The following is a 19,424-nucleotide window of genomic DNA, read 5'->3' as shown; positions in this document are numbered from 1 at the left end:
TGTATTACTTCTAAAAAGGAACACTAGACGTAAAGATAATCATAGATAATGAATCAACTAGGCGCCTAGGATTCAATTGCCTGCAATTTACATGCTCGGTATGATGATAAAATTGGGGTTTCCTCCGGACCAAAATAGTAAAACCAAAGTGACGGTGGACTTTAAGGTTCTTTTATCAATCAAGTGATGTTTCAAAGCTGATTCACAAAGAGTAGATGGAAAATTTCAAATCCTTTACTTTTTTAAGGGTGATTATAAGAGTCCATCACCGACAACTTTAGCCCACTGCCGGAAACAACCTCCTTCAGCAAATTCAATTTCTGGAAATTCGGGCAGGCACTCACAATTGCAGCCAAGGTCCTGACCACAGTGATAAATATCTGAGTGCCGGTATCCAAAATCGCGAAAGTAATGTACCTCTGATTCTTTCAGAAAAAGGCCAGCTGCTAAAGAATGAAACGGCGCATCACCCCACTATTTGTTTTGTCAGCACATGACTCTAATTAGAAAAACTTACTCTTTCAGTCCAAAAACCTCCTGTTCTATCCATGGTCTGGAAAAAGTCTTCGTATTTTTCATTGCGAAAAAAGTCAAAACTTGCAATCTCAAAGTTGCTCCAAAAATGGCACATATTGTACGCTTCTCCATCCATGTTGGAAGTTTCTTCGAAATATAAAGTCTTCATTTTTGAGTCCAGTTGAGACTTAAAGGATGAAGATTCATATTCTACATTATTCGCATCCACAACCTTCTCTTCAGACTTAACTTCGGAATCTGGAGATTCTAAGAAAAAGTTCCACAATCCCGAAGTGAGTTGCTTTGTGCGGCGATAAGCAGAGGAATATCGAAACAAGCTGGGCACAGTGTCCTCCAATTCTTTAATTGCTATAACATACCCATATATCTTTCCATGCTTTTGCATATAGTAGAAAGGATCATAAGGTATATCGCAAGTAAAAGTCACATCTGGTTCTACACGCCAATACCATTGGTATTTTAGTAAAAGGGGGTGTTTGTAAAAAAACCTATGTTTATTAGTTTACTTATTAATATTGTACTTACCCTGAAAAGAATCTGCACATATGGTGATAGCTTTCTGCATCTCCATACATAATACCCCGATCTCCTTGGTCAGCTATAGCCTCTTGATACATTGGAACTTCAATATTATCCGGAAATCCAAACATATCCTTTCCAATTTCTCCAAACTCTATATCCGCTGCTGTATATTTACGGACCGTGTCCATAAACTTTTGATCAAATGGGTCATCATTCAGAAAAGTGTAGGGATAGTTAAAGTGTCGATTAAAATGCTTTTCCAGAGATTTAATAGAAGAAATAACCCCATCAAGATCGGAATTTCTAGCTAAAATAACAAAGGTTGCATTCATTCTTAGGTGCATTTGAGCCTCTAATGCAACGTTTTTACATCCCTTAGAAAACAGTGGATCAAGCCTATCATCAATCTTTTCCAACGGTGGATGTGACATTGAATATGTGACATGTCGAAAACCCATCCATAATGTTAAAAGTGTTAAACAAAGGATAGGGACCATAACAATGATTGCTGGGATAACAAATGTTCGGCTTCCTAACCTTCGGCGAAAAAGGAACCTTGGTTTTTGCAAACTCCTTGAAGAGTATAGATTTTTATCCCAGCCGAACATCTTTGCTTTGGTAGCGATTGATTTCAACTACTCCTTTTTAGAAAAGCACTCCAAGCACCAAATGTAAACAAACAAACTATAATATCCACATTTAGGGTAGAATAGAAAATGTAGAGAATAAAAGTCAAAGATAATAACATAAAAAATAATACACTCATATATCAACCAAGAATTAATGTCGAGGAAAAGGACATAATAAAGTAAAACCTTTGGTCATATACATGAACACTAATCATGGATCGGAATTAGACTTAGCAATTTTATTCTTTTTCATAATATTACTTGCGTTAAAGCTCGTCATTGTTCATAAGATCCTCATTCGTTCATACTTTAATTATACGCTTTTCATTTCGGCAAACTAGGAGATAGTGCGTTCATTTTCTTCCTAATATTTCTTTTGGAGCATTCAAAGATTTCCAACTGAGCTTAAGTATAGCGAGCTGCCTTTGGAACATGTCCATTACATGTGTAATGTATTCACCTTCTAAGAATGATTAACGAAAAGAACAACGTCTCTAGAAATTTTTCATATTGCATTAAATAACTTTAGCTTCGTTTTTCTCTTTTTATATTACGAGGACGATGTAGAATTCGTGGCAATGAATGCTGGGTGGTATCAGGAGAGACAAAATCATCAATAGACTCGAATTTGGCGCATAAATCATCCATTACATTCCTTTTGGCATCTCCACTCTGCGAAAATCCGATACTGGGATTCGGCTTTTTTAGTTTAGGATCGGTGACATCCGTCATATTCATTTTATTCTCGATAGAAAAAGAAGAAAAGAGTGGTAAATCACTAACGGTATTATTACGGCTTTCAATGATGCTGCTTTCTAAATGTCCAAAGGTAGTGTTAGTCGAAGAAAACTCTTTACACTTGCTGCTTGATTCTTTGCTAGCAGGCTTTGGATTAACATTGAATGAGAAGGATGGAATATTCTCAAAATTAGAAGACGCATTAAGTCTGGAATACGTTGTTATATCATAACTGGTCCTTTGTTCTTTCGCTATTTCTTGGCCCAAAATCGGGTTTAATTTGGTTTGTCCAAGTTGCTTTTTCGACCACTGTTCAGTTAAATCTGTACTTTGGGGAGAAGACATAAATCCACGGCCAGAATATTTTCCTTGCGTCTTTGGAATATGAAAGCTGGTGTAATTGCTACCGTTAGATTCGAAACGACAATCTGAAGCTTCCTTCAGATTATGAACATTGTGAGGCAAGTCATTGGAAGAATACGATGCTCGTGAATTTGAGACCTTCGTCGAATCCAAATTAATTGATGGAATCGTATTCTCTTGAACAATATTATTATTAGAAGGACCAGAAATAGAAGAGCTTGTGGTACTGTGAGGAGTAAAGGAAAATGTGCTTTTTTCAGGAATTCCCCCAATTCCATTCGTCTGCTTTTGGAAAGGGGGTCCAGAGAATTTCTTCGATTTTTGGTCCAAAGAAAGGTCGAACGGATTAATTTTGGTTGAAAGGTCGAAGTGATTGAACAAGAACTGCTCATTTGTGCTACTTGATGCATTCGTATATCTCTGCTTATTTCCTTTTGATCTTGTCTGTGATTTTTTATCACCCATTTTGTAAGATTGACCATCATTAGGTTTCCATTCGAAAGATCCTTGTGAATTGGTCTCCATGTCTGAGTTAGGAAAATTGGATCTTGGATTTTTGAAATCAAAATCCAACTTTCCGTTAAATATAGGTATATTAGCCTCTTGATTTCTCATTTTAGTTGAAGGCAGCTTAATACGAATCCCAATCCCCGACTGGGGATCATATTTAGAAAACGTATCTCCGTTGAATAAATATTCAGAAGATTTTAGTCTAGTATCATTTCCGCTGGATCGTTTTTCGTGTTTGTTCTTTTCACGTCTCTTTCCAGAGTCTTGTTTATAGCGTTCATCCTTGTTCGCCTCATGATACGCAGCATACGCGCTAGTCTTTCGACTAGAAAATGAGCTGCGAAAGGAGTCTTTCGACTTGAAGCCTCTTGCAGTTTTGGAATTGGAAGAGTAATGCGAATCGTATACTCGTCGTTTTGATACGTCCTTTAACACATCATAAGCAGTTTGTACTTTTTGGAATTTCTTAGCAGCTGTAGATTCATTTCCGTAATTTCGATCGGGATGGTATTTGAATGCAAGTGCTAGATATTGTTTGCGGACTTCCTGTGCTGTTGCATTTTTTGACACTTCTCTGCCATAAAGTTAATATTTTTTAAAACAAAAAAATGAAGAAATACCTACAAAATGGAATAATAGTCTGCTTTTATGTCAAACTCTGCTTTCGAGGGCATGCAGGATAAAAGAAAACGCAGGATACCTTGAGTTCTATATAGAAGGTGGTTTGCGAATGAAACAGAGCAGCTGTTTATGGGGTCTTATTTAGCTATTTTCTCTTTAAAGAAAAATAATAATAATAATAAAACCCCAATTTGTTTCAAGTTTAACGATATAGCAGTCTTTTCGATAGCATAACCGTTCAACTGTTATGTGAATGCTCGTTCATTTTGGCTCTGTTTTAGTATTAGGGAATCATCTACTAGAAAAAAAGAAAGATAGAAAGACTAAGGTATATGCTGTTCAAATCTCTTTATTGGACCCCACATCTTTCAGATACCTTTGAACAGTCCTGTGTCACCAGTTTTATGAAAAAGCAGTTATTTCAATAATTTTAAAGATATATTCAGTTTACTGACAATGTGGTCTTTTTGTACCATTTCAGTCAAAAGTTTTATTGAAAATAGTTCAAAATCTCCTAATTTTTTATAACTTACGTTGAGTTAAATATGCAATACCAAACTTTAAGAAGCACTGAATCCCATAATCTAAAATAACATCTACAAACACGACGTAATCAACTTTTACGTTTAAGGCTTGCAACGTTCAGTAAAGCGAGGGAATAAGCAACATTCACGAACAGTATAACGGTTGCACATCCAAGCAAGGAAGCGTTCAAGTCCTAAACCGAAACCGCCGTGCTCTGTGGTACCATATTTGCGTTGTTCGGTGAACCAATAGTAAGGGCTAGGGTCGATACCTTCACGTTTATAAGCAGCCAAAAGTTCTTCCATGTCAAAAATTCTCATGCTTCCACCAACGATTTCACCGACGTTAGGCATCAAACAGTCTACGCTTTCGGTGAGACGTGGATGATCATCGACACGCTTCATGTAGAAGGATTTGATTTCAACAGGGAAATGAGTCAGGAAAATAGGACGGTTAATTTGGTCAGTCATTTTACGCTCAGCAGCTTCAGCTATATCGTCACCAAACTTATGATGTTCACCTTCTGGAGTCAAGATGTTGTGCTCATTCAAATATTTGATAGCATCTTCATAGGGAAGACGCATAAAAGGTCTAGAAGGTTTTTCAAAGCCAGGATTTAATTGTTGGATCAAAGGAGCAGCAACTGGGTCGTCAAGGACTCGATCAATGGTCTGGCAGATAAATTCTTCAAGAAGTTCTAAATACTCTTGGAAATTAAGGAAAGGCATCTCAGCTTCAACATGTGTAAATTCTGAAAGATGGCGTCTAGTAAGAGACTTCTCAGCACGGAAACTTTCTTGAACGCAGTAAACATTACCCAAAGCTGGAAGGGCAGCTTCCAAATATAACTGACTAGATTGAGTCAAGTAAGCGTTTTGGCCATAGTAATTAAAGCCGAAAAGAGTGGCACCACCCTCAACTTGTGTTTGAACCATACAAGGAGGTGTAACTTCAGTCATACGAAGATCCTCAAAAGTATCACGCATAGCACGTAAGACACGAGCACGGACCTTAAGAACAGCAGAAGCAGTTTCACCGCGAATAACAAGATGACGCTGATCAAGCAAATAAGAGGGTTCTGCTTCGGCATTCAAACGGTTTGTGAAGGCTTCCTCCCCAGTAGGAGCAGCATGAAGGACCTTGTAGTAATCGACGACAAGTTCATGATTGCCGGGGGCAGACTTTCCTTCGGGCAACTCCTTAATAACACCATACAAAGCGATGGTAGATTCAGGGCCCAAATTGATGAAATCATAAGAAGCCTTTTCACAGACCTTACCGGTAAAGACGGACTGTAAATAGCCAGTACCATCACGCAAAACAATAAAAATAATACCTTTTTGATTGCGCATACGATGAACCCAACCGTTGACAACAACTCGCTTCTCACGGTATTGGGTGCTATCTTCAATGATAATCTTCTTAGCTTCAGGAACATCCTTGGGCTCTTCCAAAACGATTTTAGAAGCAGCATCCAAACGCTTGGCCTCAGCTTCTTTAGCAGCAATGGCCTTGGCAGCGGCTGTCTTTTCAGTTTCTGCAGCCTTAGACTTTTTCCGGGCAGCTTGTTCAACTCCCTTTTTAGCTTTCTTTAACGCGTTGGTACCAATGGGTTCGTATTGAGAAGAAGAGTCTTTGCGGATCATAATACTACAATCACCATTTAGTTCTAAACCACGGATGGCAGTTTTGAAAGGTTCACTTTCTGTTCCTTTACCGGCCTCATCGTTGCCAGAACTCTCGTCAACATAGACGAAAGCCTCAGGTTTAATTTTCATTTCTGCCATATCCTTTTCGATCCCCGACATTCTCGCTACAGTGGTATATAAATGTCGCGTTTGGTTCTTCGCAAGTTCTGTTGGCTTGGATAGCGTCCGCTTTGAGTCTATCTTATAATGCAATCTCCGATATTATAAAAGAGAGGTTATTTGTTGAAAATATCATATTAGGGTCAGAGTAGAAATGATTGAATTTTACAATTTTAGGTATTTAGAAAAAAAAGTATGTTTATAAACAGGTTATACTGCTGACAACGACTGATAAAATCGCTTTTCAGCTGTGATCAATGATGGGAAGGTTTCGATTGGTTGCGTAAAAAAAAAACCCCGTGGTTTTACAAAAGGTAAACAAAATGTGTTGTAAGAAACAGTGTTTAGTGAATATGCTTTGCTTGTCTAAAACAACATATTTGAAAGAACAACGATTCTATCATTGGCTTCAAAAACTTCGAAATCACGTCTTGAATACAAACCAAACTCATACGGAAAAGTGAGTTGAGAGAGCAGCACAGTGTACTCCTTTAATTATCTCATACAAAATAGTATGCATTTAATGAAAGGAAAAAAAAATAAAAATTGGCTTAAAAAAATGAAACCTAAAAACATTTTCGTTAAATGCCGACAAAGGGCAAAAAACATACACAGAAGTCAATGAGGGAGCATTTTCTCTTTTTTTATGTTCAAGGAAAAAGGAAAAAACCAATTGAACATCAAACACCCATTAATTAGGCACATCGGACTATTATACAGCAAGAAACTGGCAAGTTTGGAGGTTGTAGAAATCAATAAAAGGTTTTATAGCCTTATCTCTGTGATAAAAATAAATAAGTGACAAGAGAAATGACCGTTGGTAAAAGAAACGGGGAAGAGGAATGAAGGGAATTACAGTCCACCCAAACGAGGAGCAATATTATTATCTTCAGAATCCCAATTCAGGTAGCGATGATCTGCCAATTTTCTAGGTCTGATGAAATGTCGCAATGTAAACAATGTACCCAAAACTACACTTACAACACTCACGACAATATAAGCAATCCCGAGAAAAGGATTTTTACCGCCTAAAGCAGAGCGAGTGGTGAGTACTATGGATTTGGTTCCATCGTATTCTTTGACAGGAAAATGAAGCCCGATACTAATCTCATAAGTTCCTGGTGTTAAATGATCTTTGTCATTACGTTTTGCCAGTTTGCTAAATGTTGGTAATCCAGCTGTTCTCATCCAAACCTGTAATTCCTCCATGGAAGACAAATCAGGCATGTTATCATCCGTATATCCATTGGGGTATCTCAAGACCCAATTTGGAGGAGGCACAACATCCTCGGGCTTGTAAAGAGTTTTCTTGAACCGGCTAGCATCAGAAGACCAGGCAATATTTTTTGAGCTAAGCTTGTAAGTATTTGATGTTGTTTCATTGTTAGTAACCTGATTCAACGATGAAAAAGAGTCGTTAAATAACGAATTGGCTATAAGACCACAAGGGTAATAAGGCTTTCCGTGTTCATTCACCTCTAATGGATAACACCCAGACGATTTTACATCATTGGCATCTTGAGCATATCCACGTATTTGTTTTTCATCCAAGCTTTTTGCATAACGGCGATGATTTTGATAGAAATTGGTTAAGCGATAATAAAGGAAAATAGGCGCTTTCATCAACGATGGAACAGTAAAACGAACGTTGCAGACCTTGATATCCAAATCCAGATCATCATCGTGCGTAGTAGATAGTTTCCATAACGGCGGAGTTTTAGCTTTTGAACTTGAGGAATAATCAAAAGCTGCCTTATATTTTTTTAACGGAATTTCTGTAAACGTATCATAATTAGCAGATGACTCGCATGCGGTATAATCAACGACTAATTCTTGCACAGTAGAACTCGCATATAATAAGCCACCTCCTAATGGACCAAAAATGATACCCAATATGAAAAACAAAGGAAGAACCGTTTTTGGTGTTAATAGAGGCTGCCATGATTTTATTCGCTGTTGACGAAACGAGGTATTTGGGCTAAAATTCATCACTGGTTAGTTCATCCAAGATCACTTATAGGCCATTCTGACTTACGGTGCACGAGATTTCTTTTTAGTTTGATCAACAGAATGGTCAATGTTGCTCTCTTGTACAGACTCCGACATAACGACTTCTCCAAAAAAGAAAAAACCCCCGAATAAGATTTACAAAAATCTCGTCAGTGTTCACGTTTTAAGAACAAAAACCTCAATTCAAACAAGAATGGAGTTCTTTATGATAAGTAAGAGAAAAGGAATCCACTGGGGAAGCGGATTTTCTCGGAAATTACTCACTGAACAATGCCCTTTAGAACTGTGGTTCTTGTTATCAAGTTCTTCCTAATAAACAGTGAGTTAGTATTTAACGAGTTTCCTTCAAATACCTAAAGCTGGTTCCACATAACGTATGTATACATTAAATGGCTTAATGTATAATAACAATGGTACACTAATAAACAAAACAGACAATTCGGAATTTTGGGGTTTTGGGGTTTTGGGCTTGAAGCGCTGACAACGAAAAGGTAATACTGTTTCAGACCTTTCCTTTTATTTAGTACTGACATTGGCTTCCACCAAAGTAGTGGATTTCAAAGCTGGTGCTTGAAAACGACTTTCTACCAAACCAAGCCATTTTTAGTCAACATCAAACATACGTCTTTAAACAGCTTTTATACTTTACTTTTGAAACGATTTGGTTGGTAATGTTGTTTCGGACTAGTTGTTGTATAATAACATTATATATCTGCATTTATGACGAACCCAATTACACACACATTGTTAGTGGTAATCGACTTTGAACTTTTCCCACTACGTTTTTTTCTTTTTTGTTGATTACAATGTCCGAGTACACTGCATCTACTCCCAGACGTTCTTCAAGGTTGAATTCTAAGGATCCTTCTAATGTTCAGGGAGTTGCCAAGCCTGAGAAAACAGAGACTTCTTCTGACACAACTGCTTCACCTGCAAACGAACTAGAACAAAGTATTGATGTGGGCGACTTGATTCCTGATCTTACTCTTCTAAATCAAGATGAAGTCCCAGTAAAACTTTCTGAACTAGTAAAATCTCGCGGACTTGTCATTTTTGCTTATCCAAGAGCTAGTACGCCAGGTTGTACAAAGCAAGGTTGTGGTTTTCGCGATAATTATCCCCAAATCCAAGCCGCTGACTATGAAGTCTTCGGTGTATCTTTCGATTCTTGCAAATCCCAAAAGAGTTTCAAAACAAAGCAAGAGTTTCCTTATGACCTGCTTTCTGACCCTGAAGGTCTTTTAATCGAACGTTTAGGTGCGAGAAAACCAGATGGAAAATTATTTCGTAGCCATTGGATTTTCGAAAAGGGGTCAGGAAAATGTCTTGTCAAAGAAATTGATATCTCACCTCTCGACAGTGTTGATAAAGTCTTTCAAGTTGTTACTGGATCTAATGCTTAAAGCGGCGCATTTTAGGATTTAGGTCCTAGAATTGTTTTCACTTAAAGGCCCGATATGTTGCTTGTCAGTGATATGAATACAATTCCCGTATACATTTTATTTCTAGATATGAAAAAAGAAATAAGATTTCACTTAGCCGCATTTTCCACATGATTATACTATTCACGTTTATACTTAGAGACTTTAAATTATCATTTCCGCTTTACATGCGCACTCACTCGATTGTACGTTTTCCAAGCATTACAAATAATAATCAATTATGCACTCATGCAATTGAATAAATTGGTCTTACTCATTGTATTGTGTGAATAAATTGAAGACAGTTACTAATCAAGCTGTTTTCTGATCGCTAACGATACATAAACTGCTCAAGCTAATCGTAAGAACTGTCGAATCATCAATTCTCTCCTTATAGGATTTATATCCCTCAAACCGCACATGAACTCACTGGTGCCTTTGTTTTTCACACTCTGCTGGCATCTACCTGGAGTGTTTAAGGGATACAACAAAACACTAGTCTCCAGTAACCGGTTTCTGGTACTTCTTTTGTTACTGAGAAATGGAAGATGCAATGTTTTGGCTCAATAATTGCTTACTCTTATGCACAGGAACCAGGTATATAATCTCAATCTTTTCTGAGAACCCAATCCGCTATGGACCATAGTATAATGAATACCCAATATGTGTGGAAGTTATACGCAAAAGCGACAATGACAATTGTACTATTCGTACTTGTCTATATTTATTTTTAGCTGCTATTTTAGAAGGAACAAAACAGGCACGATTTCTTACATTACCGAATATATTAATGCTCTTTGCAATTGTATGTTCAATCATTTTAATGATAATTTGATCGTTTTAGTTACTTTCTTGTCCAATTTTTGAGTCGCTTTAACAATGAACCACTTTGAAGCTACCTTTTTTACTTGACAACAACAGCATCATAATGGTTCGATTACACTATTTAAATTATTTATTTAATGAATTCATTAATATCTCGTTTTTACTATCGAGTTGGGGATATTCTCAGCGCCCGTTTCATATAGTTACCCAACTGTATTTACTCGTAGTTCCATCAGAAAAATCATATTCAGATTGCTGTCATAAGAGGATACTTCGATAACATAATAATACTATGGACCATTTTTGATATTTTCTAATATTAGATTTTATATTCAATAGACATAAGCTTAAAGGATTACCGCATAATATCTTATATAAACAAAATACTTGAAAATACAATGCAGAGTTTTGTGAGCTCGGAATCAAACAGATTACAGTTAGCTCTTTCAAAAAAATGGTTTAAAAAAATTTGTGCATCCTGGACAACATTCGTCTTGTTTGGCTAAGTAAGCTTGCAAACTATTAGGTCTGTAAGTACTACTGTCACGTACTTTACCCTTGATATTAATGCCGCTAACTTCCAAGTTCCATGTTTGTATCTTCTCATCATCTTTGCATTGATTCTGGCATGTTTCCTCGTAACGTTCCAAAGGTAGAATTGGGATGGACTGATGAGTTTTCCTGCAATTCCATAATTCGCAACACTCATCCTCACAGTTTGAAATCCCTCCATATGATCCAAACTTTATACGCTGACCATTGTTGTAGAGGAAATGTACTAGTGAAATACTACCCCCGAACATAAATGGATAGGGATAGCTTTCAATAAAGCTGCTGGGCCACTCCCACTCCGTGAGCAGAATATGAAGTAATAAAGTGACTTTAGTAGCTAATGCTTCGTTGCGGGGTGTGTTAGACTTCATTGATTTAGCTTTGGAGTCATGAAATAAGTAACAGTCAATATCATCGACTCCTGTCATGAGTAAGCATAGAGCTCTGTCACCATCTTCGGTCCTACCTTCTGACTTGGTTAAATAGTCGTAAGCGCTAAGCTGATGGGTAGAAGCGTTGAGACGGAAGCTGGTATCATCAGTGTGTTGTCGTAAAATCACTTGGTAATCCACTGGTAAACGGTCATAATTGATATCTATGAGGCCTTTAGCATTGTGTTCTGTACAAACAGCTTGTTGAACCCAAGCTAAGCACACTATTACGAGACCCGCTATTGTCAACATTGTACGTTGTTAGTTTATGTACCAACAGTGAAAATGTATTGTCATAATGGAATCCCTCGTTAGCATTCATAATATAACGATCCGTTATAAGAATGGAATATTAGCTAATAGCAGTTAATATTCATAAGCTTAAAAAATTGTGCTTGATAATAAGTAAACAAAAAATTGAAAATGCAAATTTCTCTTTGAATGCAGAAACTCCGATGAAAATTTACAATTCGTGATCATTCTTATTAATTAGAGAAGCCTTTTACGATGGCAAATATACAGAACAATATATATATATGTGTGTTGACAGTCGAAATCCTCGGATCAGAAGATTTGACTGATCAGGCTAAATAAAATTGATTCTTAGTCGTTTCTTTTAGTTAATCAGATCGCTAGACGTAATACTATCCTTCTACGTAGTAAACGTCCAATTCCAATAGACAATTTTGAACTTGTACTTACTACTTCCACTCGATTTACATTCTCATAACGTGTGAGATTTCTCCCGTAACACTTTAACCTTGCTATGGTTTGCATAATTTCCTATAACTATTTTCCTGTTTTCTGTTCTAAATTTATAATATAACGTATTTCTAAATCAGAAACTAACTTATTGTGTCTATATCATCCTTGTTCGATTTTGCATGTTGATGTTTGGATATACTTGCTGTCTTTTGAGATTTTTTAAAATCGTGGATCAAGAAACTCAACATCAGAGCTAAAAGCTTCCATATTTCATGTCGACAATTTCCAAATAAGTATATACCTTAATTAAGGTCTAGGATTTTCGTAATAAGGCCTTCAACTAAGTTTTCAAAGCGAAGGTTTACAGAGTAAAGAGCTGTATTCCATTATGAATTTAATTCTTGTAGCAACACTTTATCAATTCAAGGGCTGAAAGATCTCGCGCTAGTGTCATTAATCAAATTTCGCAAGCGGAATCTTTCAACCTCGTTGCTCCCAATAAATCTTAACTTTAACTGATATAAAACGCCTTTATGGAACAATCACTCTGAACACATTTGATTATGTGGGCAAATTTCCAATAGATAATAAAGCTTACAGAGTTCTTTTGTATTCTTCCGCTTGGGAAATCTAATAATGCCAACATTGTTATGTCAATTCAGAAAGCTTCAAATTAAAGGTCGGCTATATGCCTGAATTCGTTCTTTACCACCGATCACCAAAAATTGTTTATCATTCACGGAATTATTAAGCCATAGAATATCAAAATTATCGTTTCCACTAAGACTATTTTTGGAATTGTATGGCCCAGACAGTGGAGAAAGGCGATCGTCCTGACTGTAGAGATAGACATTACCAACAGCACTAACCACAGCCAGTCGTGGTGCATGAGATGCGAACGAAATACCAGTCAAAGCGAAGTTATCTACGCCTTTTTCGCATATACATTCTCTTTTCTTCAAATCATAAACTCGTATAATACCGTTTTCGTGAAGTGAATACAGACATGGAGCGGGTTCTTGCTTGGCAATGATTTTATTAACGCAATCTCTAATTGCAGGGTCTCCAAGGGTAGAGTCTCCTGCTATAAGAAATTCGTCGACCTGATCTTGCGTCTCCACCTCGTAAAGACGAACATAACCATCATTCCATGCAATTGCTAACTGATCGCCGATAACGCACATAGACAACGGTTGTTTGTTCTGTTCTCTAATAACGAACAGTTGTTCTCCGGTATATTTCCAACCACGAACCGTATTGTCAGAAGATAGAGATAAAAGTATCGGATTTTTCTCTTTCTTCTCTAAGCATAAAAGTTCCCATACACAATCTTCATGACCCAAAAACACTGTGGCTTCTGTCATAGGCTTTGAAAGCGGTTCAATTGAAGAAATAGCAGGCAATTTCCAGCATCTAATTGTTCCATCATGACCTCCGCTAAATATATGGTGAGTAGCTTTGGGCACACATAAGCTTAAGACGGGACCCTTGTGACCATAATAAGTTAAGTGGGGAGACAATTCATTGACAATATGTTCAGATGACTTCTTAGAAAGAGTCCATATATAAATAATTCCATCGTCAGTACCGGAAGCAAAACTAGGTGCGCTTCCTGGTAAGGGTTCGTGCGTGATACAGCGGGTAACCTCGGCAGGATTAATGATTTCATACGCCAGTTTCCAATCGTCATTTTTCTCCAAAGACTTATCCTTGACTTGAGATTCCTCGTTGATATCTAATTTAGTCATCGCGTCTTGACTAGCGTTTAAAGCTTCGGACAACGAGGTATTTGCAGAAGAGCGTTTTATTACCTTCGGCGTCTTTGCAGAATACGAGTCACCAGAAGAAGGAGGAGCTGGAGTCATTATTTCATCTTCAAGGAAATCATCACTTATTATATCATCAGACATAGGCTTATTGTTATTATCATTTGGTGTGTAATCTTCATCAGTAGCATCATTAAGGATCATCTCCTTCTTTAAAAAGGAATCTTGAGCATTATTCGCCGAACTGAAAGTACTCAAATTAGTTTCCTGGGAATTAGAAATCGCTTGCTCTTGTAAAGTATTCCAGCGAATATTTGGCTGGAAGTTTGTTAAATATACAATTTCCTGAAGAGATCTAAATGTCTGTCAGCACTGTAAAATAAGAAGTAATCTGATTCCTTACTTTTTGATGAAATCTCTGCTTTTGAGCAAGCATGCATCAGACTTGGATTCCGTAGCACCAGTAACGTTAAAATCTGGAATAGGAGGGTATAGTTTATCCAACGAAATGTTTTTGTTTTTGTGAACCTGATTTAGAGCCTTCTCTAACATTTCATTTCGTCTTTGCTGAAAACTATTCCACTGTTCCAACTTTGCTTTTTCTCTTTCAAGATGGGCAATTCGAACCTAATAATTAATACAAATTATTTCATCTATATATACCTTAAGTTCTGTCTTTTCAATTTCCCATAGATTTTTGTCTCTTTCATTTTTGAATGCTTCGTACTGTAAGTATTGAATGACACCTTGCAAGGTGTACATATCAGGATTCCTATCTGCTAAATTTTCATCCTGCCGTTTAAATGGATGAAGGGATTTCATATTAACGAAATTCGCAGGTATTGAAAAGGCTGAATTACCTGTTCTATATTTTTTGAATTACTCGGGCGGTAAGCAAACTGGAGGAAAGTTACGACTATACACAATATCAATTGGGGATAAATATTATTGACATAGGATTTCTTTCGTATTTTGTAAATATATTAATAGAACTCAAAAAAAAATAGAAATAATTTGCTTCTTATATAAAACATATATTTGAGTGCAGCCAAGAACGTTCATATACCGATCTTAATCAATTGAGTAAGAATAAGTCCACCGTTCTGAATGCTCTCTCTATATAGCTTAAATATCTAAATAAAACGAGTTATGATTCAATTGTTGTGAGGTGCAATTTTCTAAGGGAAAAAATAAAATATCATAATATACAAAAGCTAACTAACATTAAAAATAAATTCATAAATTTGGGACATTAGCGCTTTCTAGACGGCAAAGGTCTAATTTCCCTAGATAAATAGGAGCGTTGAAGAGCCATAAGAGAAACCTTGTCCTGTATCTTCCTTTGCCGTTTCAATAGTAAACAAACATCATCAGTTTCAATGGTCTTTCTATGTGCATGATCTGCGTAAGCTGACAAATCCTCTGCGACCTGCTTGAAAAAATGCTCAGATACTGATGAGAGCTCTTCAATGACACTTGATGAAATATTTTTTCTTGAATAGGCGTTTGCTAATTTTCGTAAGTTCGAATCAGGTAAAGTTGCTGAAGAAGATTTACGGGATCTCCGTTTTGGCTTCTTGAAACCATCTTTGTCAAGCAAGTTTATATTTTGTTCAAGTATATTAATTTCTTCGTTAACTGGGGGATCTTCTTCAGTAAGATCAGCTAGTACAGGTTCCGAGATTGGTGAGGTATTTCCTTGCATTTCATTTCTTCCCAAGGGTTCAACATCAGGTATGTGCTGCTGTTTCAAACTGTCTTCTAGTACAGGTTCCGAGATTGGTGAGGTATTTCCTTGCATTTCATCTATTTCATGGGATTCAGCATCGGGAACTTGCTGCTCTTCCATTTCTTGAATGCTATCATGTTCTGCAAATGCTCTAGGTGTAGGAGATTCGTCACCCGCATTTTTTGAAAGCCTTTCCTCACCTTCCTGAAACCGGGGTTCAGTGATTGAGGGATTGTGTATGGAATGACGGCCTTCGACCGATTCTTTGGAAAAGGAAGCCTCGTTCTCAAGAAGGTCAGAGTTTAGTGTAAATATAGGGCTTTGGTACTGGTTCAAGTTTGTATTTGCTCTCTGCGTAGAAGGTGTTTCTTCTTCAGCATCAGCTGTTTCATAATCACTCAATGGAAGACGAAAAACAGGAATATCATCTCCAACGTCTAAAAGCTGGTCGGGAGAATTACTCAAAGCACTCTCTTGCACATGATTATAACCGGTTTCCAAAGACTTGGAAAAAGCATATGGATTCTGAATGTTGCTAAATCTTCGAGAATCTGGAGTAAATATGTCACTCATTCGCGCAGAGTAGCGCCGTGGTGCTTCAATGGATTGTACAGTCAAGTCAGCCTCTTCTGCATCAACTCTACCTTCTCCATATTCCGAAGATCTTCTGGATAAGCTATTCCTAGATGGAGGAGCTATTGGCATAGTGGAAGATGTCCTACGGCGCTTCTTTTGGGAGCTGCCACCGCTGGTTTCGGCTGGAGAGGGAATTGGCTGCTTTGCCAAAGCACGACTCAATACCCTAAGTATGTCTCGCGGTGTTTTATTAGAAGGAATGTTACTCTTCCTTCTATGGAGAGCACTTTTTCTGGCCAAAGCTCGTTGCTTGTGTGGTGTCACAGTTCTCTGAGCAGATGACAAACTAGTTCGATTTCTAGAAGGCGTAAAGAGTTTTTTTTGGGACAAAGTACCCATTAAGTGATTAAAAGACGTACTTCGAATTGGTGTTTCCAATCCGGGGTTATTCATTTTGAGAATATGGACAACAAACCGGTTACAAAAATTATGCACAGTCTATCTAGATTCGTATAAAGTTGATAGTAGTATTTCTTTATTTTTTTATTCTTCAAGACAGAAGAAAAGCTAAAACAAACCGAAAGTTTTCACTCTGGACATTTCCAGTATTCATGGTTTATAAAAATGAGGTGTAAAGACTGCATGGAAAATTCAAAGTAGGAAGATATGTTTGGAACATGGCCTGCTCTTTACTAATGGAAAACATAACAATTGAAAATTATATTATATTAGAAATAAAATGATAGAGCTAGACAAAAGTATGCAGGATGAATTGCATAAAAGTATGTCTTTTTTCTCATAGAAATAATTAAAAAAAAATCCCTAAAAAAAAGGCTGAAAGTAGGAAAAACGAAGCAAATAGGATGCTATTATCCGATTGATTCGCATTGAAGTGGTGCCTATTTAAACAATTCATACGCTCTTTGACTCCAATTTTCATCCGTATATTCATATTGATAAGTTCGAAGACTCTAAGGATTATACAGCTAGCTTAACCTCTTATTTACAAAGAAACCTGAACGTGTGTATAAATGATCTCTCACATTGTACTCGTGATACTTCGTTTACCATATAAACAAGTGTATGAAAGAAGCAAATAGATAATACCAAACCGCTTTTGATTATGTTTGTCTAAGATTTTTATTACATAGAAATACAAAATTTCGGTATTCCTTTCTTTCTTTCTTGAGATGAGTTTTATGTGTGTGTCGCAATTTTTGACTCTATTACATGGCGTTGGATACCATGAGCTTTGATATTAGAAAATGTATTTTAAATTAGTTCTTCGTTTCATCTCTTTTGATATTTACTAAAAAAACCGATGCCATATTCCTTTCCATTGTTTATTTTGGTTATACCAAAGTAACAACAATTAAATATTCAAGAGTACATAAGTAGCAATACAAAGGAACCATGTCACCTTGTTACTCGACAGGTAAATAATCAAGTGTTTACATCGTCCTTTCGCTTGTATAGATATTGAGAATAACAATAGGATAATCTTCTCATTCGTTAATTTTTGTTTCATGAGATTTAGTATAAAAAGATATCAGATTTGAAATTAGATATCACATTAGTTAGATCATTAAACATGGTATTTTTCTCTAGGTTGCTCAGAAGGCTATAAGTTCAATGATCAATATTGCTCACGTATGAAAAGGCTTTAACCAGCGTTGCTATCAACTGAGACAAGATTAAAAATATTTCAAAAGTGGAGAAAACGATTTTCATTTCTCCATAATTCTTCTACTTTCCTTCCTCCCGAAGAGGTTGGTCATATATCGCAAAAGGCAGCGGAGTGGAGTTGGCCAACTATTGTGCTTCCGTTTGGTTTCATAGTTTCATAGTTTTTCTTATGAGACAAAAGAAAAATAAATTAGGGTACAATTGCGTAGGACGTCGATGGCGGATTTAAAAAAAAAAACAAAAAAAAAAAAGGAAAAACGAATACCAACAATCAGTATGATCCTTCCAGAATAAAACGATCACTTTCTGGACATCAGATAGATAGGTGAACGGCTTATTGAGCAAGGTAAAACCAAAACAAAGAAAACTCCCTTCAAACTTATCACATTATTTTATGAAAGAAAAGGTAATAAAACTAGCTATAGATTTCAATATTTTTTAAATTTGAGACAGAGTTTCCTTACACTTAGTTTTCCACTATAGTCAGCGAGTCATCCTTACCTTTTTGGAACACCACACACCATGTCTCAAGTTCAAATTGTTAGATCTTTTATAGAGGAGCTTTCCAAAAATCCAAGAAAGCATCCAGATAGAATTCCTGCTGATAAAATCAACAGCTCGGCTCTTTCAGTATGTTTACTATTTCTCGTTTTGGATTGATTCTTATACTATATATTTTAGACCCCTATAGGCATACCAAAGACTCCATTTCCCAAGAAGAAATTCGAACAGGAAGAGAAAAAAGGTAGGCTGTTTATTCCTCGCATGATTTTTAACGCTTTCGTAGTACGTATCCTTGCCAAGACTGTGCGTCCTCCAGTGGTCTCTGCCAGTGCCGAAATATCTACACAAAGCACTGTCTTAGATTTAAAAGAATCTCTTGCCCCTCAGCTGAATACTGTGGTTCCTTCGCTTCGACTATTATACAAAGGAAAGCCTTTGGTGAACTCGAAATTTTTAACCGATTATTTCGACCCTGATGTAACAGATGTCTCTCTACAAATGTTTTTGCTTCAGAACTCTTAATTGAGGTGATTTCATCCCCACAATAGATGTGCCATATACATAAGAGGGGTTTTGGTAATCTAAGAGTGAAGAGATACAAGTTGAAGCCTTGTAAAACGAATGAATGTACAAGTTACGCTTTTATGCATCATTCTTAGGCGTCAATTTCTATTTTTTTCTTTTATTTCCGTGCTCAATACTGGATGCTAAGATGCGTTACTCAGTTATAGAATCATAAACTCGACGACGCCATATAACGGAATGACTCTAAGGATACAATTAATGTTACTCAATATCACACTCCTATTAACAGAGCTTCACTCAAAATGATCTTTATACTACTATTATATTCATGAATCCATTTCCACCAAATTATCATCATGTATCATAATTTTAGATTATGCTTCATCTCGTTAATGCGCAATAACATAACTTAAGAATGACCTTATTTTTACCGTGCTTCAC

The 19,424-nt window shown here is 36.7% G+C and overlaps 9 protein-coding genes across 9 annotated transcripts; 2 read left to right on the top strand and 7 right to left on the bottom strand.

Annotated features, from left to right (window-relative positions):
• Positions 1–252: 252 nt before the first annotated feature.
• Positions 253–1,667, bottom strand: SPOG_03663 (mannosyltransferase complex subunit; the record flags this gene model as incomplete). The annotated part of the gene is made up of 3 exons (XM_013165927.1): positions 253–474; positions 518–1,025; positions 1,063–1,667. The coding sequence occupies 3 exons, from the start codon at positions 1,665–1,667 to the stop codon at positions 253–255; spliced, it is 1,335 nt and encodes a 444-aa protein (XP_013021381.1).
• A 546-nt stretch (positions 1,668–2,213) lies between these two features.
• On the bottom strand, positions 2,214–3,973 carry SPOG_03662 (meiotically upregulated Mug184; the record flags this gene model as incomplete). Its single annotated transcript, XM_013165926.1, has 2 exons — positions 2,214–3,873; positions 3,924–3,973. 2 exons carry the CDS (start codon positions 3,971–3,973, stop codon positions 2,214–2,216), a joined length of 1,710 nt encoding a protein of 569 aa, XP_013021380.1.
• Positions 3,974–4,309: 336 nt separating this feature from the next.
• Positions 4,310–6,278, bottom strand: SPOG_03661 (cytoplasmic asparagine-tRNA ligase Nrs1). The gene has a single exon (XM_013165925.1). The coding sequence runs from the start codon at positions 6,251–6,253 to the stop codon at positions 4,547–4,549; it is 1,707 nt and encodes a 568-aa protein (XP_013021379.1). The 5' UTR covers positions 6,254–6,278; the 3' UTR covers positions 4,310–4,546.
• Positions 6,279–7,105: 827 nt separating this feature from the next.
• SPOG_03660 (CDC50 domain-containing protein) lies at positions 7,106–8,359 on the bottom strand (the record flags this gene model as incomplete). Its single annotated transcript, XM_013165924.1, has 2 exons — positions 7,106–8,231; positions 8,289–8,359. 2 exons carry the CDS (start codon positions 8,357–8,359, stop codon positions 7,106–7,108), a joined length of 1,197 nt encoding a protein of 398 aa, XP_013021378.1.
• Positions 8,360–8,955: 596 nt separating this feature from the next.
• SPOG_03659 (thioredoxin peroxidase) lies at positions 8,956–10,717 on the top strand. The gene has a single exon (XM_013165923.1). The coding sequence runs from the start codon at positions 9,070–9,072 to the stop codon at positions 9,664–9,666; it is 597 nt and encodes a 198-aa protein (XP_013021377.1). The 5' UTR covers positions 8,956–9,069; the 3' UTR covers positions 9,667–10,717.
• On the bottom strand, positions 10,664–11,770 carry SPOG_03658 (uncharacterized protein). Its single transcript, XM_013165922.1, has one exon. It carries the CDS (start codon positions 11,742–11,744, stop codon positions 10,956–10,958), a length of 789 nt encoding a protein of 262 aa, XP_013021376.1. The 5' UTR covers positions 11,745–11,770; the 3' UTR covers positions 10,664–10,955.
• Positions 11,771–12,179: 409 nt separating this feature from the next.
• On the bottom strand, positions 12,180–14,885 carry SPOG_03657 (striatin). The gene is made up of 3 exons (XM_013165921.1): positions 14,627–14,885; positions 14,367–14,590; positions 12,180–14,318 (listed from the first exon to the last, which is right to left on the bottom strand). The coding sequence occupies exons 1-3, from the start codon at positions 14,783–14,785 to the stop codon at positions 12,866–12,868; spliced, it is 1,836 nt and encodes a 611-aa protein (XP_013021375.1). The 5' UTR covers positions 14,786–14,885; the 3' UTR covers positions 12,180–12,865.
• Positions 14,886–15,131: 246 nt separating this feature from the next.
• SPOG_03656 (histone H4) lies at positions 15,132–16,950 on the bottom strand. The gene has a single exon (XM_013165920.1). It carries the CDS (start codon positions 16,719–16,721, stop codon positions 15,216–15,218), a length of 1,506 nt encoding a protein of 501 aa, XP_013021374.1. The 5' UTR covers positions 16,722–16,950; the 3' UTR covers positions 15,132–15,215.
• Positions 16,951–18,210: 1,260 nt separating this feature from the next.
• SPOG_03655 (uncharacterized protein) lies at positions 18,211–19,420 on the top strand. The gene is made up of 4 exons (XM_013165919.1): positions 18,211–18,360; positions 18,425–18,584; positions 18,636–18,699; positions 18,742–19,420. The coding sequence occupies exons 2-4, from the start codon at positions 18,477–18,479 to the stop codon at positions 18,978–18,980; spliced, it is 411 nt and encodes a 136-aa protein (XP_013021373.1). The 5' UTR covers positions 18,211–18,360; positions 18,425–18,476; the 3' UTR covers positions 18,981–19,420.
• Positions 19,421–19,424: the final 4 nt, after the last annotated feature.

Source organism: Schizosaccharomyces cryophilus, assembly GCF_000004155.1.
Source record: "Schizosaccharomyces cryophilus OY26 unplaced genomic scaffold supercont4.1, whole genome shotgun sequence".
Lineage (NCBI taxonomy): Eukaryota > Fungi > Ascomycota > Schizosaccharomycetes > Schizosaccharomycetales > Schizosaccharomycetaceae > Schizosaccharomyces > Schizosaccharomyces cryophilus.
Note: the sequence above shows the minus strand (reverse complement) of the source record. Positions and strands in the feature narration are given on the sequence as shown.

Coding starts and splice junctions, on each gene's coding strand:
- SPOG_03661 (XM_013165925.1), bottom strand. CDS start 6,253: ATGTCGGGGATCGAAAAGGATATGGCAGAAATGAAAATTAAACCTGAG.
- SPOG_03659 (XM_013165923.1), top strand. CDS start 9,070: ATGTCCGAGTACACTGCATCTACTCCCAGACGTTCTTCAAGGTTGAAT.
- SPOG_03658 (XM_013165922.1), bottom strand. CDS start 11,744: ATGTTGACAATAGCGGGTCTCGTAATAGTGTGCTTAGCTTGGGTTCAA.
- SPOG_03657 (XM_013165921.1), bottom strand. CDS start 14,785: ATGAAATCCCTTCATCCATTTAAACGGCAGGATGAAAATTTAGCAGAT. Junction 14,591..14,626: donor TTGAAAAGACAGAACTTAAG/GTATATATAGAT, acceptor ATTAATTATTAG/GTTCGAATTGCCCATCTTGA. Junction 14,319..14,366: donor AGCAGAGATTTCATCAAAAA/GTAAGGAATCAG, acceptor ACAGACATTTAG/ATCTCTTCAGGAAATTGTAT.
- SPOG_03656 (XM_013165920.1), bottom strand. CDS start 16,721: ATGAATAACCCCGGATTGGAAACACCAATTCGAAGTACGTCTTTTAAT.
- SPOG_03655 (XM_013165919.1), top strand. CDS start 18,477: ATGTCTCAAGTTCAAATTGTTAGATCTTTTATAGAGGAGCTTTCCAAA. Junction 18,585..18,635: donor TCAACAGCTCGGCTCTTTCA/GTATGTTTACTA, acceptor TATATATTTTAG/ACCCCTATAGGCATACCAAA. Junction 18,700..18,741: donor CGAACAGGAAGAGAAAAAAG/GTAGGCTGTTTA, acceptor ACGCTTTCGTAG/TACGTATCCTTGCCAAGACT.